Here is a 13207-nt window from a genome sequence, read left to right as displayed (position 1 = left end):
AGGATTCAGTGTTGTCACTGCTGTGGCTCAGGTTCTATCCCTGGCCCAGGAACTTCTGCATGCTGTAGAAATTGCCAAAAAAAAATAATAATAATAATACAAAATAAAAGTGACCCTTAAGAATAAATCTTTCCCTTGTTTCTTTCTCCCTGGGAGAGAAACATACTAAGAACTTATTACAAAAGCCACATCATCAGTAATGACAATAACAATGATTACAATAACGCTGTCACTCATTGAGCATTTACCGTTCTCTGGGCTCTGGGTTGGAGGCACTGCATATACTGTATACAGTATATTATTAAAACCCTCAGGAACCAGATCTCTCACTGGCTCAGCAGTAGCAAACCCAACCAGGACCCATGAGGATGTGGGCTCAATCCCTGGCCTCGCTCAGTGGGTTAAAGATCTGGCATTGCTATGTAGGTCGCAGATGCAGCTCAGATCCCAGGTTGCTGTGGCTGTACTGTAGGCTGGCAGCTGCAATTCTGATTCAACGAACCCCATAGCCTGGGAACTTCCATGTGCCACAGGTGTGGCCCTAAAAACAAACAAACAAACAAACAAACAAACCCAAAAAACAAAAACAAACTTTCAGGAACCATAATCCTGACTTATTGAAGGCAAAGGCTGAGAACAGTTAGATAACATTATCAAGACACAGCTAATGTCAGCATCCAGATTTGAAACCTGGTCTGTGTAACCCCCAGATGTACATGCTTTCTCACCAAATCCCAGGCACCCTTCCCTACTTCACCAAGTGCGACTGATGCCCCAAAATCTGCTTGTTTGCCTTTAGAAGACAAGACAAACAAACCACGGAGAGTGGGCTTTTCCTCTCCGAGCCCTCCCCATCTCCTCCCTCTCAGTCCTGGATGAACCCACCTGGGGAAGCCCCAGAGAGCAGCTCCATGATGACAGAATCCGCACCCTTTGTATACACCACGACTTGGTTGGAAAGGGGGTGGCGGACCACAACCGACATCCTTTTCCTTACGGAGTCGAAGGGCAGGATGTGCAGGAGTTGAAATGTTAATGGTCCCAAAGCAGCGAAGTCCACCACCACCTGCTCTGGCGTCCGGGACCGTAACGTGCACTGGTAAGCCCGGGCGGCATACACCAGGGCTGCTTCATCCGGGCTCTCGGCCTCGTAACACAGGCTGGAGGCCGAGGGCTGTCCAGGCGGGGATCCCACCTTGCCGTCCGTGATGCCCTCATCACTGCTCTGTTGCTCAGTTTCTGTGGGACAAGCTGAGCTCCCATGGCCCTGGGGGCTCTCACTCGTCTGGGAGCTCTCTTCCTCTAGAGGAGAAGCAGGTTTCATGCGACTAAAGAGGGAAAGTCTGCTCACAAAGGCGTTTGGGACCCCAGAGAATGGCTCCTTCCCACTGGCAAGAGATGGCGAACTTGACCTTCGGACAGACAGCTTCTGGAACAGGTTTTTAATTTCTTCCAAAGACTTAATGGGCATTCCACTCAGAGAAGAGAGTCTGATCTAGGAAAGATAACATGGGACGGTTGCAGTATTGAGAAGAAATGAGAAGTCAAACTAGGGTAAAAAAAAAAATCAGATATGAAGACATGCCACTCTTATAGGACCAGCAGCCTGCTTCACACTTACATCTGCTGCAGAAAACATTCATAAAAATAAAAAGAACCATAATGAAAAGATGCGCTAATGTCTGTCGATGGCATTATGAATTTCTCCAACAGTTTAAGAAGCAATCTGACAACTGATGGCAACAGACAAAATGGTAATATTGCTCGCAGTGGGCACATTTTTTCTATTGAAATAATTTTTCAATAGAAATTTCGAAATTTCTCTAAGGAAATAACTCAAAGTGTAAAAAAATAATAATCGGTATTATGTGCGTCTTAGCAATAACACTTTAAAATTACAAGCAAGGGGACTTCCTGTTGTGGTGTGGTGGAGATAAAACCAGCTGGTATCCATGAGGATGCAGTTTGATCCATGGCCTCGCTCAGTGGGTTAAGGATCCAGCACTGCCGTGAACTATGGTGTAGGTCATAGATGCAGCTCAGACCCCTTATTGCTGTGGCTGTGATGCAGGCTGGCAGCTGCAGCTCCAACTCGACCCCTAGCCTGGGAACTTCCACATGCCATGGCTACAGTCCTAAAAAGCAAAAATAAATAAATAAATAAAATTACAAGCAAATATGCAACAATAGAAAATTAGAAACATCTTCTAAAAATGTTTTATAATATTTAAAGATCAAGTTTATAGAGATTACAGGGCAATATTGAAAAAACTATAAAAACAGTATGAATAGTATAAAAACTAATAATAATATACGTTTGAAACACTGGAAGAAAGTAAATCAAAGATGAACAAAATGTGAGTTCCCACTGTAGCTCAGTGGGTTAAGAACCCAACACAGTCTCCATGAGGGTATGAGTTCAATCCCTGGCCTCACTCAGTGGGATAAGGATCCAGCATTGCCTCAAGATGCAGTGTAGGTCACAGATGTGGCTCAGATCTGGCATTGCCATGACTGTGGTGTAGGCCTCAGCTGCAGCTTCAAATCAACCCTAGCCTGGAAACTTCCATATGCTGCAGGTGTGGCAGTAAAAAAAGAAGATGATGAAACGTTATTTTTTCCTTTCATTTTCCAGATGCTAAAAGAGGTTGTTAATATGAATTAAAAAAATAAAGTAGTATATGGAAGAATTATCAGCATCACAATATGAATTCAAATTTCTATTTTTATAGAACTTTTTCTTGTTCATAACTTGATTTCTTCTAGATCTTCATTCTTATCAGTGATTAAATTTAGAATTTAATACTAATTGGGGAGACCAATGAATCCTAACATTTTCTCATTTAGAAAAATTAAATCTTCTCATTTAATTCTCAAGGGAATTAAAATGTTTTCTAATAATTCTTAATTTTACGACAATCTGAGGGACTCATGCTTGTCAGTTTTCAAACTTGCTGGTAACTCAGAAACAAGTCAAAATTCAACCAGAGATAAGGTTTCTGTAACACACATGAATTCTAAGTAGATCTTTATTCACTGCTTTTCTATCATTACCCTGAACTAGCATGAAGCTTAGGACCTGACATGCCTATTGAGATTTTTTCAGGCCATTGAATATTATGTTTTAGGGGGGGATAAGGCAACAACATTTCTTAAGCAGAAAACACCAAAAGTTGTCTGCACTGGAAACAGATATGTACGAAACAGTGTTTTATGGGGAGAAAAACAGAACATTCAGTGATTTATCCCCTAACTACATAATCAGTTTTCAAAGAGCACATTTCTAGTCGAAATCTTACAAAAATATAGTTTCTGATCAAATGGGAGCTTAATGGGAAGTAAATTATTTTTTGTTAAAATCGACCACTTCTGAAGTTGCCGAGAGAAAATGATCTAATGAAAAATTTAAATTTAACTGGGTTGTGCTGCAAATAGAATTTTAAGTGGATGTGTGCAAAAGGAGAGATAGTTATACTCAAGGAAGATAGCACAGCAAGAGGTCAATCACCGATCTCGAAAACAACTTTTTCCTTGTAATTGAAAATGAATTGTCCATGAGTTCTAAGCTGCAAAGAGACTTTAAAAATCCAGTTTATATGGGAGCTGCAGAACTTCAGTATATTATAGATGTACTGAATTTGAGAGTGATTGAGTTTACATTTAACCCAACTGGTACGTGAAAAGGTACATTATCATTAAACATGATAACGAATCCAATAGGTTTTGCTTGATGTGGGGCATGCACTGGTGGTCTCAGAAGTCTCACAGACAGCTTTAATTTGGTAAGGAAACAAGCAAAATGAATAGAGTCACGTTTCCTAAGAACTGCTCTCCTCAGCTATCCTTTTAGAGGCAAAACAGTATGGTAGCACCAAGCCATACTTCTGGGGTTCAATCCTACCTCCCCCACAAACTAGTCCTGTGACCCTGGGGAAGTTACTTAAGCTTATCTGTAAAATGGGGAATAGTAGGGTCTTAGTACCTAACTCATGGGGCTGTTGAGAGGGATTCAATGTATTAATAGCTGTAAATCACTTAGAATATCCTAAACTGAGACTACAGATTAAGTGATGTACAAATGTGAGCTGCTACAATTATTAATTACTATTCAAAGAACAAGTATGTTTAAGCTCAAAGTTCTCTTCCAGAAGGTAACCTTTGCTTGCATTAGGGACCTTACCTTTTGCCGTGGTTGGTTAGGAGCAGAAACCACCACTGTGTTGCAAATTGCCAATGCAATAAAGAAGTCGATGATGTACAGAGTCTCGAGTGGCGGATCTGGGACAGCATCATCCAGTGGGGTAAAGAGCTGAGGAGTAATCTGACTACACTTGTCCCAAAGCCTGGTATCTGGTACCACATCTGTTTCCTGAAGATCCAGTAAGACAAAGGAGTGTTACATTAAGTACCTAAAAACAAGAGTTTTTATTTACATGGAAAAGTAGCTTTTCTAACTGGAATCTGTGAAGCATGAGGCAGTAAACATTATTCGTCTAAAAAAGACTTAATGTACATGGTGCTATGGGAGGTGAATAGGGAAATAAGACAAAAAATTAAATGGAAAATCCAGACTGCATAATATTGGGGGAGACTTACCTTGACTATTATCTTAAACCAAGCAAGAGAGAGGAACAATGCCTTTCACCAAAATCTAGTTGAATGGCTGTTTTCTTATTTTGAAATACACGGTGCAAAGCTCTATTTTATTGTGTCTAGGATTCTACCTTGGGCGTAGGTTCATCCAACAGCGACTGATGAAGAGCAAATTTTTTTAAAATGTAGTGTTATCCATACCATGCCATTTTAACCAAATACTTTATGGCTCAAGTCACTACTATTGTTAAAAACCAGACCTCCATCGACCATGACAGAAGATAATATAAGAAAGGGAATGTAGATATATGTATGACTGGGTCACTTTGCTGTACAGCAGATATTGGCACAACATTCTAAATCCACGATACTTTAAAAAATTCAACACAAAAAAATAAAATAAAATCTCTTCTAATAAAATAAAAATTACTATAAGCAGGCTAACAGGACTTCTGCATTTCCTAGTCATATTCTACAAGACGCTAATATCCAAGGGTTCCTCTAGGATTTCTCATCATCAAAGATATTTGACAACGATGCCCTATGTCCTTCTCTTTTATCTAATTTCTTTTACAAGTTGGTTTTAAGAAGTTCGATTATTGGGGGGAAAAACTTCATCTTGTATAACACAATACTTCTCATGCTCTTTGAGAAGTATGGGTTTAAAAGAGAGAATGTTGCAGCAGAAATCTGTTTATCATCCTGTAACAGGTAGTCAACTGCTTTAGAAATGTTTCAGACAAGTCAAAAGAAGGACCACCTCTCCTGAATCAAGTTTTCACAAAAGTGCCCTTGTATTGTCGAGCAGTCTTGGCTGCTGGCAAGAAAAGCCAGGAGAGGGGATTAAAAGAACAGAATAAAACACAGAGATGTGTGATATTAGACTCAGAATGACTGTGGCTCATAGTTCATGCTTAGGAGTTTGGTAAGGTTTCACACAGGCACAATAAGAAAAGAGCAGAGGCTGGAAATTATTTGGGTTGGGGTTCAGGTCCCAGACCCACTGCCTACATCCTGGAGGCCTCAGGCAGCTTACTTATTAACCCTTTGAGCTTTGTTTTCCTCTTCTGAATAATGGTAAAAAGTGCACCTACCTCATAGGGTGGCCATATAAATAAAGTAAATGGGACAACAAGTGAGATGTGATCAGCACAGCAGAAACCCAAATAATGTAATGTTCCTTTTCCTTCTTGAATTATATACTCATCTTCAGGCAGGTTTCCTGGACCACAATGGCTTTCAAAGGTCCCAGCTTTCTCCTGTCACAGAGCATTCTTAAATTTCCATCTCAATGCATCTGCCTCTACTGTTCTGGGATATTTGACTTAGCAAAAATTGAATATTACTGAATCTTTTTTTTTGGCTTTTTTTTTCTTTTTTTTTTTTTTAGGGTCGCACCTGCAGCATATGGAGCTTCCCTGGCTAGGGGTCGGATCGGAGCTACAGCTGCTGGCCTATGCCACAGCCACAGCCACACCAGATCCAAGCCATGTCTGCGACCCACACCACAGCTCATGGCAATGCCAGATCCTCAACCCACTGAGAGAGGCCAGGGATCGAACCCGCAACCTCACGGTTCCTAATCGGATTCGTTTCCGCTGCGCCACAATGGGAACTCCTGAATCGTATTGAATCTTAATACACTTAATTGAATCTTAGTGGATCTGACAGCCATTCATTAACAAGGTGGCCATGTTTCCTGCAGTAACACTGAGCTGGTGCTTGTACTGGGTCTTCAGCAGCTCGGAGAACCACCCCTTCCTTGAGGACCTCCTTGCCCAAGTCAGAAGAGAGTGGCAACGTCTGAGACCTCTTTCTCACTTGACACTTGCGAATCTTGCTGAGAGATGCCAGAGGCAGCCCTCTTGAAGCCTTTATACATGTTAAGCAAATCTCCAAAGAGTTCCCTACTGCAATAAGTTTAAGAAATGTTTAAATAGGTCTATTGTAGCTCTTCTCAGAGCCTTGAATGGGTACCAGGAAGCAGCTGCTAGTAGGCACAGGTTTCCCCAGGGCTATTTTTTATAAGAAAACTTCATTCTTCAGAACATGATTAGGATTGAGGTAGAGACCTTAAGAGTGATTTCATTGTGCCATTGGTCTCCGCATTGATGAATAACTGGCTTCAGAACATAAGGACTCTACTTCATTTCGAAGTTAATTTAAGGCTAATGAAAGGTTTGTAACTTTCACTATTGACATTAAGTCAATCTAATATGTCATTTGGGGAATTTAAGAACCTGTGCTGTGACCATTGAGAAGAAAAGCAGATACTGTTACTGACCAAAGCTGGGGCTCTGGTCAGCAAAACTGTGTATATAAAAAGTATTGTCAAAATAAATGTGAGGAACTCAGGACCAACAAGACCCTAAAAGCATCATAAAATAATATCTAAAAGAGCAGCCCAGGAGTTACCACTGTGGTTTGGCAGTAATGAATCCATGAGGTTTAGGGTTCGATCTCTGGCCCCGCTCAGTGGGTCAAGGATCCGGTGTTGCTGTGAGTGATGGTGTAGGTCGCAGATCCGGCTTGTATTCCTGGATCCCTCGTTACCGTGTCTGTGGCATAGGCTGGCAGCTTCAGCTCTGATCCAACCCCTAGCCTGGGAACTTCCATATGCCATGGGTGCAGTCCTAAAAAGAAAAAAAGGCAGGCAGGCAGGTAGGCAGGCCGAGAAGAAGATTGAAGATCCATGTCAAAACGAAGTGGCAGGAATGGAATATTCTTCCACTTCAGTTAGTATCTCTAAAATAAGTTAATCCCTAGTGACTAAGACATTTAGATGATAAAATGAAGAGAAAATATAGTGTTATCACATGCAATTCTTTTTTTTTTTTTTTTTTGCCTTTCTAGGGCCGCTCCCGTGGCATATGGAGGCTCCCAGGCTAGGGGTCTAATCAGTGCCATAGCCACCAGCCTATGCCAGAGCCACAGCAACACCAGATTCTTAACCCACTGAGCAAGGCTAGGGATCGAACCTGCAACCTCATGGTTCCTAGTCGGATTCGTTAACCACTGAGCCATGACAGGAACTCCTCACATGCAATTCTTATCATAGACTGTATTACAAGTGTTTTTCCTAAGATCCAAATCTTTCTCAAGGAGACCTTGTACTACAAAAATGACTTGCTTTTTTCTGTGGTGGACAGCTCCTGCCTTCTCTGAACAGCTATTAGGAACCAGGAACCAGGTCCACACGATCCTGATTTAAATGATTCCATGAAGGTGCACTCCTCTCACACAGAGAGGGTAAATTCCTTTCAGGACTGCATCTTACATATTTTTTTTTAAATTGAAGAATAGTTGGTTTACAATGTTCTAGGTGTACAGTAAAGTGATTCAATTATACACATCCTATTCCACTATAGGTTATTACAAGATATTGAATATTGCTCCCTGTGCTATACAGTAGGTCCTTGCTGTTTATTTATATATAATACTGTATCTTTTAATCCCAAATTCCTAATTTATCCCTCCTCCCTGTTCCCTTTGGTAAGCGTAAGTTTGTTTTCTATGTCTGTGAGTCTATTTCTGTTTTGTAAATAAGCTCATCTGAATCATTCTTTCAGATTCCACATGTAAATGAAATCATATGGTATTCATCTTTGTCTCCTTACTTCACTTAATAGGATAATCTCTAGGCCCATCCATGTTGCTGCAGATGGCTTTATTTCATTCATTTTTATGCCCGAGCATACCTTATAAATCCTTAACTCAGTACCTGGCACATGGAGAAGTCATAAGAGTTTACAGTTGCGCATTACTATGGAACACTTGCTGGTTTTATATTTCCTAAGCAAAGCAGTGGAGAAACAAATTAAAAAGATGTTACTCTTTAGAAAACAAATACATAAACCCCCTACCACCACCACCAACTTGGCCTCAAACAGACATTTTCAAAAATTTTCTATTGTAGTTGATTTACAATGTTCTGTCAATTTCTGCTCTATAGCAAAGTGACCCTGTTATACATATATACACACATTCTTTTTCTCACATTATCCTACATCATGTTCCATCACTCGTGATTAGATACAGTTCCCGGTGGGTGCTACACAGCAAATGCTTATCCACTCTAAATGCTATAGTTTGCATCTACTAACCCCAGACTCCCAGTCCATCCCCTTCCATTCACCTCCCCCTCAGCAAAACAAGTCTGTTCTCCATGTCTATGAGTCTGTTTTTTTCTAGAGATATATTCCTTTGTGCCATATATTAGAGTCCAGATATAAATAGAAGGGTTTTTTTTTTTTTTTTCAAAGTGTGGCAAAAACATATACCCAATTAGATAACACAGGGCATGACGTGGACAGCTTCCCATAACTAAATTAAGCCTCATCTGTTTCATGCTGAGAGTCCAACATCCTTGTCCTCATCTTAGATACCATCTGGCTACTTGAAATTTTAGATTTGCCCCTGTGATTCATGATGTGCCTTCCTACCAGGTTGCAGATTTCACATTCCTCCTTCCTTCCTTCCTCTCCCCCTCCCTTTTCTTTGTTTTTTGTTTTGTTTTGTTTTGTTTTGTTTTTGCCTGCCCCCATATGAATCCACATTAAATAAGCAAATACTTCTCTTGGCAAATAAGCCAAGACTTCTCCTTGCCTTCTCATGTTGTCTGCCAAAGTTTTGGGGTAGCCTTACTATATACTGATTGTTCAGTTTTAAAACTGAGAATGAAAGAGACCCACTTTAATTGGTTATGCAAAATTACAATGTCCACGGTTTAATAATGGGCAAAGATATTTCACGTGGGAGATAAAGTTTATCAGGCTTTAATTCTGTGCCCTACTCCTGCCCCAGTTCCGCCTGTACCTGAGGTTTTTATTTCATTCCCCACTGGCCACTCCATCAAGACAACTTTGGCTTAAATATTGATACAAATGCCTTCTCCCTCAGATTCCTAAATACCACAGACCTGATGGAAAAAGACAAAAGCCAATGACGACACGTGGATGCTCCCCCTCCACCAGCTGTTCTCTCTGGTCCTGTGGCTCTGAGCCTTCATACATGCCACACACTGTCTACCCTAAGTCCCTTTCCTTCCTTTTCTACCTGGCAAACCCCTATTCGTTAATTTAACCATAGATAAAGTTTCACCTCTTTTGTGTCTTTTGTGGAGCCTTTTTTTTTTCTTTTTTTTTGGCCACCCATAGCATGTAGAATTTCCTGGGCCAGGAATTGAACCTGTGCCACAGCAATGACCTGAGCTGCTTCAGTGACAACACTGGATTCTAAACCCACTGCACCACAAGGGAACTCCTGGGCAGCCTTTCCTGCTCCCTTTTCACCCCCTCTTAGAGTTGACTACTCCCTTCTTCATGCCCACACTACACTCTGGATTAACTACCATTACTGCATCTTTAAACAGGATTATATTTATTTACTTATAGGTCTATCCCCTCCACCTAGAACAAAGCTGAAAGATGGGGGCATGTTGTACTCATTTTATACCCAAGTGTCTAGTATTATCCCATTGTCTTCCACTGATCCATTAATTCACTCATTCAACCTACAAATATTTATTGTTGATCTAAGGTATCAGGCACTCAAGGAAAGTGGGGTGCACAGAACAGATGATATCCTGGGTGCATGGAACCCACATCTAGGTGGGGGAGACAGCAGATCCTAAACACTAACCTATAAACAAGATGCTTCTAGACTGAGACAAGAGTAGGGGTGATGGAATGTACTTTGGATTGTATAGTGGTGAGCAGTTGACATCTGAGCTGAGACCTCAGTGAAAAAAAGAAAACAGCCACAAAAGGTGTAAGAGGACAGCACTCCAGGCAGAATGAATGGCATACTTGCTGAATGAAAACTTTTGGAGGGTTAAAGAAGCAGAAAAAACACTGACTTATAAAGGAAAGGTTTCTATTTCCAAAATAGGTCATGAGAACCCAGGACTCACAGTCTTCAATGACATTCTAACTCCCCAAGCTGGCACCCCTTTGCCTGCTCCCTGCCTTGGATCCTAGCTCTGTGACTCTCACCTTGCCTCCCCCACGAAGGGCGCTCTCTTATGAGCTTCCACTTCTGGCCATCACAGCTCTCAGTGTGCTTTCAAGCTGGTGTTCTCAATCTGGGCTCCAAGGATGGACTTTTAGAGTTGCATGCCAAGTTTTTATAGATGCTAATTTTTCAGGTCAAAGGATCTACACCTTGCTCAAAGTAACTTTGGCCTCCATGAAAGATAGAATTGATGTTTCTCGAGCAAGAGTAAGAAATGGTCTCATATTGCAAGGAAGACCTCTTTATCCTATATATAAGAGGGTGGTACAGAAGATACAAAACAGCAACCCCAGAGCATCTAGAGAATCAGCATGACACATGGCATTGGAGTACAGGGCAACTGAAAACAGGCTGAATGGGAAGATTGAGCATACTAAGCAGCCTCACTGAGAATGACATGCGAGATGCTGGACTAGATGCTGAGGATTCAAGGAGCGAGGTCTATGTCAGAGGTGGAAATAAAGCCAATGTCATAAGGACCAGGGGACTACAGGGCAGGAGCGAGTATGTAAACATAACTTGGAAGATGAGAAAAGAGTCTGAGAAGTCTTTAGAAGAAATGATGCCTAAAGAAGTTTTTCAGCACATTTGGTAGACAGAGGCAAGTTGTAAGAGGGGAATAAATTTTAGATGGGGGAAATGGATTAAAATCGGGATGACATTAAACTGGGAAATAAACCTTTGCTCCAGGAAGAGAGCGAGGCTGGATCAGGAAACAAAGGGAGGCCATGGTAGAGCTCCCTGGTTGCTAATATCCTTGACTTCCAACCAAACAGGAGTCAACATACGGTTCCCTTCAGGGGGATGGGAAATGTAAAAGATCAGAACAAGAATGGGCAAACTTGACAAAAACACAAGAAAATATAGACCATTTCTGATACGGCCTGAAAGTGCATACAGAGAGGAGGTTGTGTGCATTCTTTCCTCCCCTTTTTTCAGAAGCTGGAGAAAAATAAAGTCCAGATGTTGATAATCACCTGACAAAGGATAAAGACTCTAACATATATTCCATCCGTAGAGCCACAGGAATGGTCTGGGTAAGTTACAGTGAAATGATCATCCTAGTTGCTGAAATCCCCCATTTGTTGGAACTTTGAGAAGAGTCAGATTCCCCTCAAGGCCTTCCAGAAGAAATGAGACCCCTGGGGTCTACTCAGATCATATATCTACTATGAAATTCATACAATAAATTCAACTTAGAAACACAAAGTTTCCCCGAAGTGAATTCTTTGCTTGTTGTGTCACCTATATCAGAGGTCACCAACCACGTACCAGACTCATGTCTGGGGAATCCTCATTTTGGCCAAACGGGAGAGTTATAATGAAATGGGGAGGGCAGAGAAGGCAGCTGACATTTTAACAGAAGTAATTTTAAGTAGAGCAAAACTTGATCTCTAGTTTTTTGATACAAGCATATTTTCTCATCTTCCATGTGGTCCTTCCTCTAGGTTTTTCCCTCAGGACTCAAGAACTCACCCTGAGGTATGGCCTTCTGAGGACTAGGAATGGGGAAGAGGACACAGATTTGGTGGGGTTTAGGGAAAGATTACAAAGAGAAAAAAAAAATGCCTTGGAGGATACCAAGAGGCCTCCAAATTTGCCTATCAATTAGACATACTTACCTGTCTGTGAGATACCTCTGGAAAGTTTTGCTAGTTCTGAAAGTGAGCCATGACCCTGAAACCAAGGCAGCTTTCCCCACAGGCTCAGACATGACCGACCCTGACCAGAAACATAGTTTTGTTGTTTTTTTCCCACAGAAATGATATACTGTCTCTCAACAATGAATTATCTCCAAAATTAGGCCATTGTGAATGTGTGTGCAATTATGGTCTCTCCTCACATAGAAAAGACAACAGTGTTTGGCTCTACTATTATTCATTGTGGACATACAAGATTCGAGTCATGCATTCACACTTACAATGGGGCTACTGAAAGCAGCCTGTCTGGAATGAGGCACTTCACCAGCTCCTTCTCCACTTCCTAGAGCGAAACAGCTCCCGCTGAGATGATTCGAGGATTTACTTCCCAAAGGCCCATTGTGAACCGTCCTGCAGCTGGGGGTCCTTGGCTTTGCCATATTGCCAAGGGAGCCACTGAGAGTGTCGGCAAAATCTTCATCTTCAGAGACAGCTTCCTGATAGGACTCTAACCTTTTGGCTGAGGGATAAAAATCACACCAGGTCATTATCTGAGAGGCAACACTTGCAAGTTGAGTAGGTCAGGCATTTCCGTAAATAGCTGTTTCATATATACCACCTCCTCCTTTTTAAACCTGGCATCCAATATACCTCATTAATGAACTTACATCATGAAGAACAACAGAACCAATCAGAGAGGTCCCTACTTGGCCCATGATCAAATCTACCAACCTATCTGCATCTGTCCCCAGACTCTCTGCTCTCCCTATTACCATGGATAACATTTCAAGTGGCCAATCCTCCCCTTGTGATCTGCTTCCCTGCTCTGGGCTTCAAAAGGACTTCACTCTTAAAACTCTCCCCTCTCTCACCTACACCAGTCTCTCCGCCACTAGTCTCATGACTTTCTGTCCCCATCTCTTCACCGACATTGCTCTTGTCAAGGTTGCCAAAGAGCTAGC

General features: G+C 41.6%; 1 protein-coding gene across 1 annotated transcript in view; it reads right to left on the bottom strand.

Annotated features, from left to right (window-relative positions):
- The window catches only part of ATP10D (ATPase phospholipid transporting 10D (putative)), a 122062-nt gene that overhangs the window by 39732 nt on the left and 69123 nt on the right, over positions 1-13207 (bottom strand). The window contains 3 exon segments of the mRNA XM_047797955.1: positions 886-1495; positions 4181-4369; positions 12527-12765. Of these exon segments, the coding sequence (XP_047653911.1) occupies positions 886-1495; positions 4181-4369; positions 12527-12765 (1038 nt within the window).

The sequence above is a fragment of the Phacochoerus africanus genome, chromosome 10 (genome assembly GCF_016906955.1).
Source record: "Phacochoerus africanus isolate WHEZ1 chromosome 10, ROS_Pafr_v1, whole genome shotgun sequence".
Taxonomy (NCBI): Eukaryota; Metazoa; Chordata; class Mammalia; order Artiodactyla; family Suidae; genus Phacochoerus; species Phacochoerus africanus.
The sequence above is the reverse complement of the archived record's forward strand: the minus strand, read 5'-3'. Positions and strand labels throughout refer to the sequence as shown.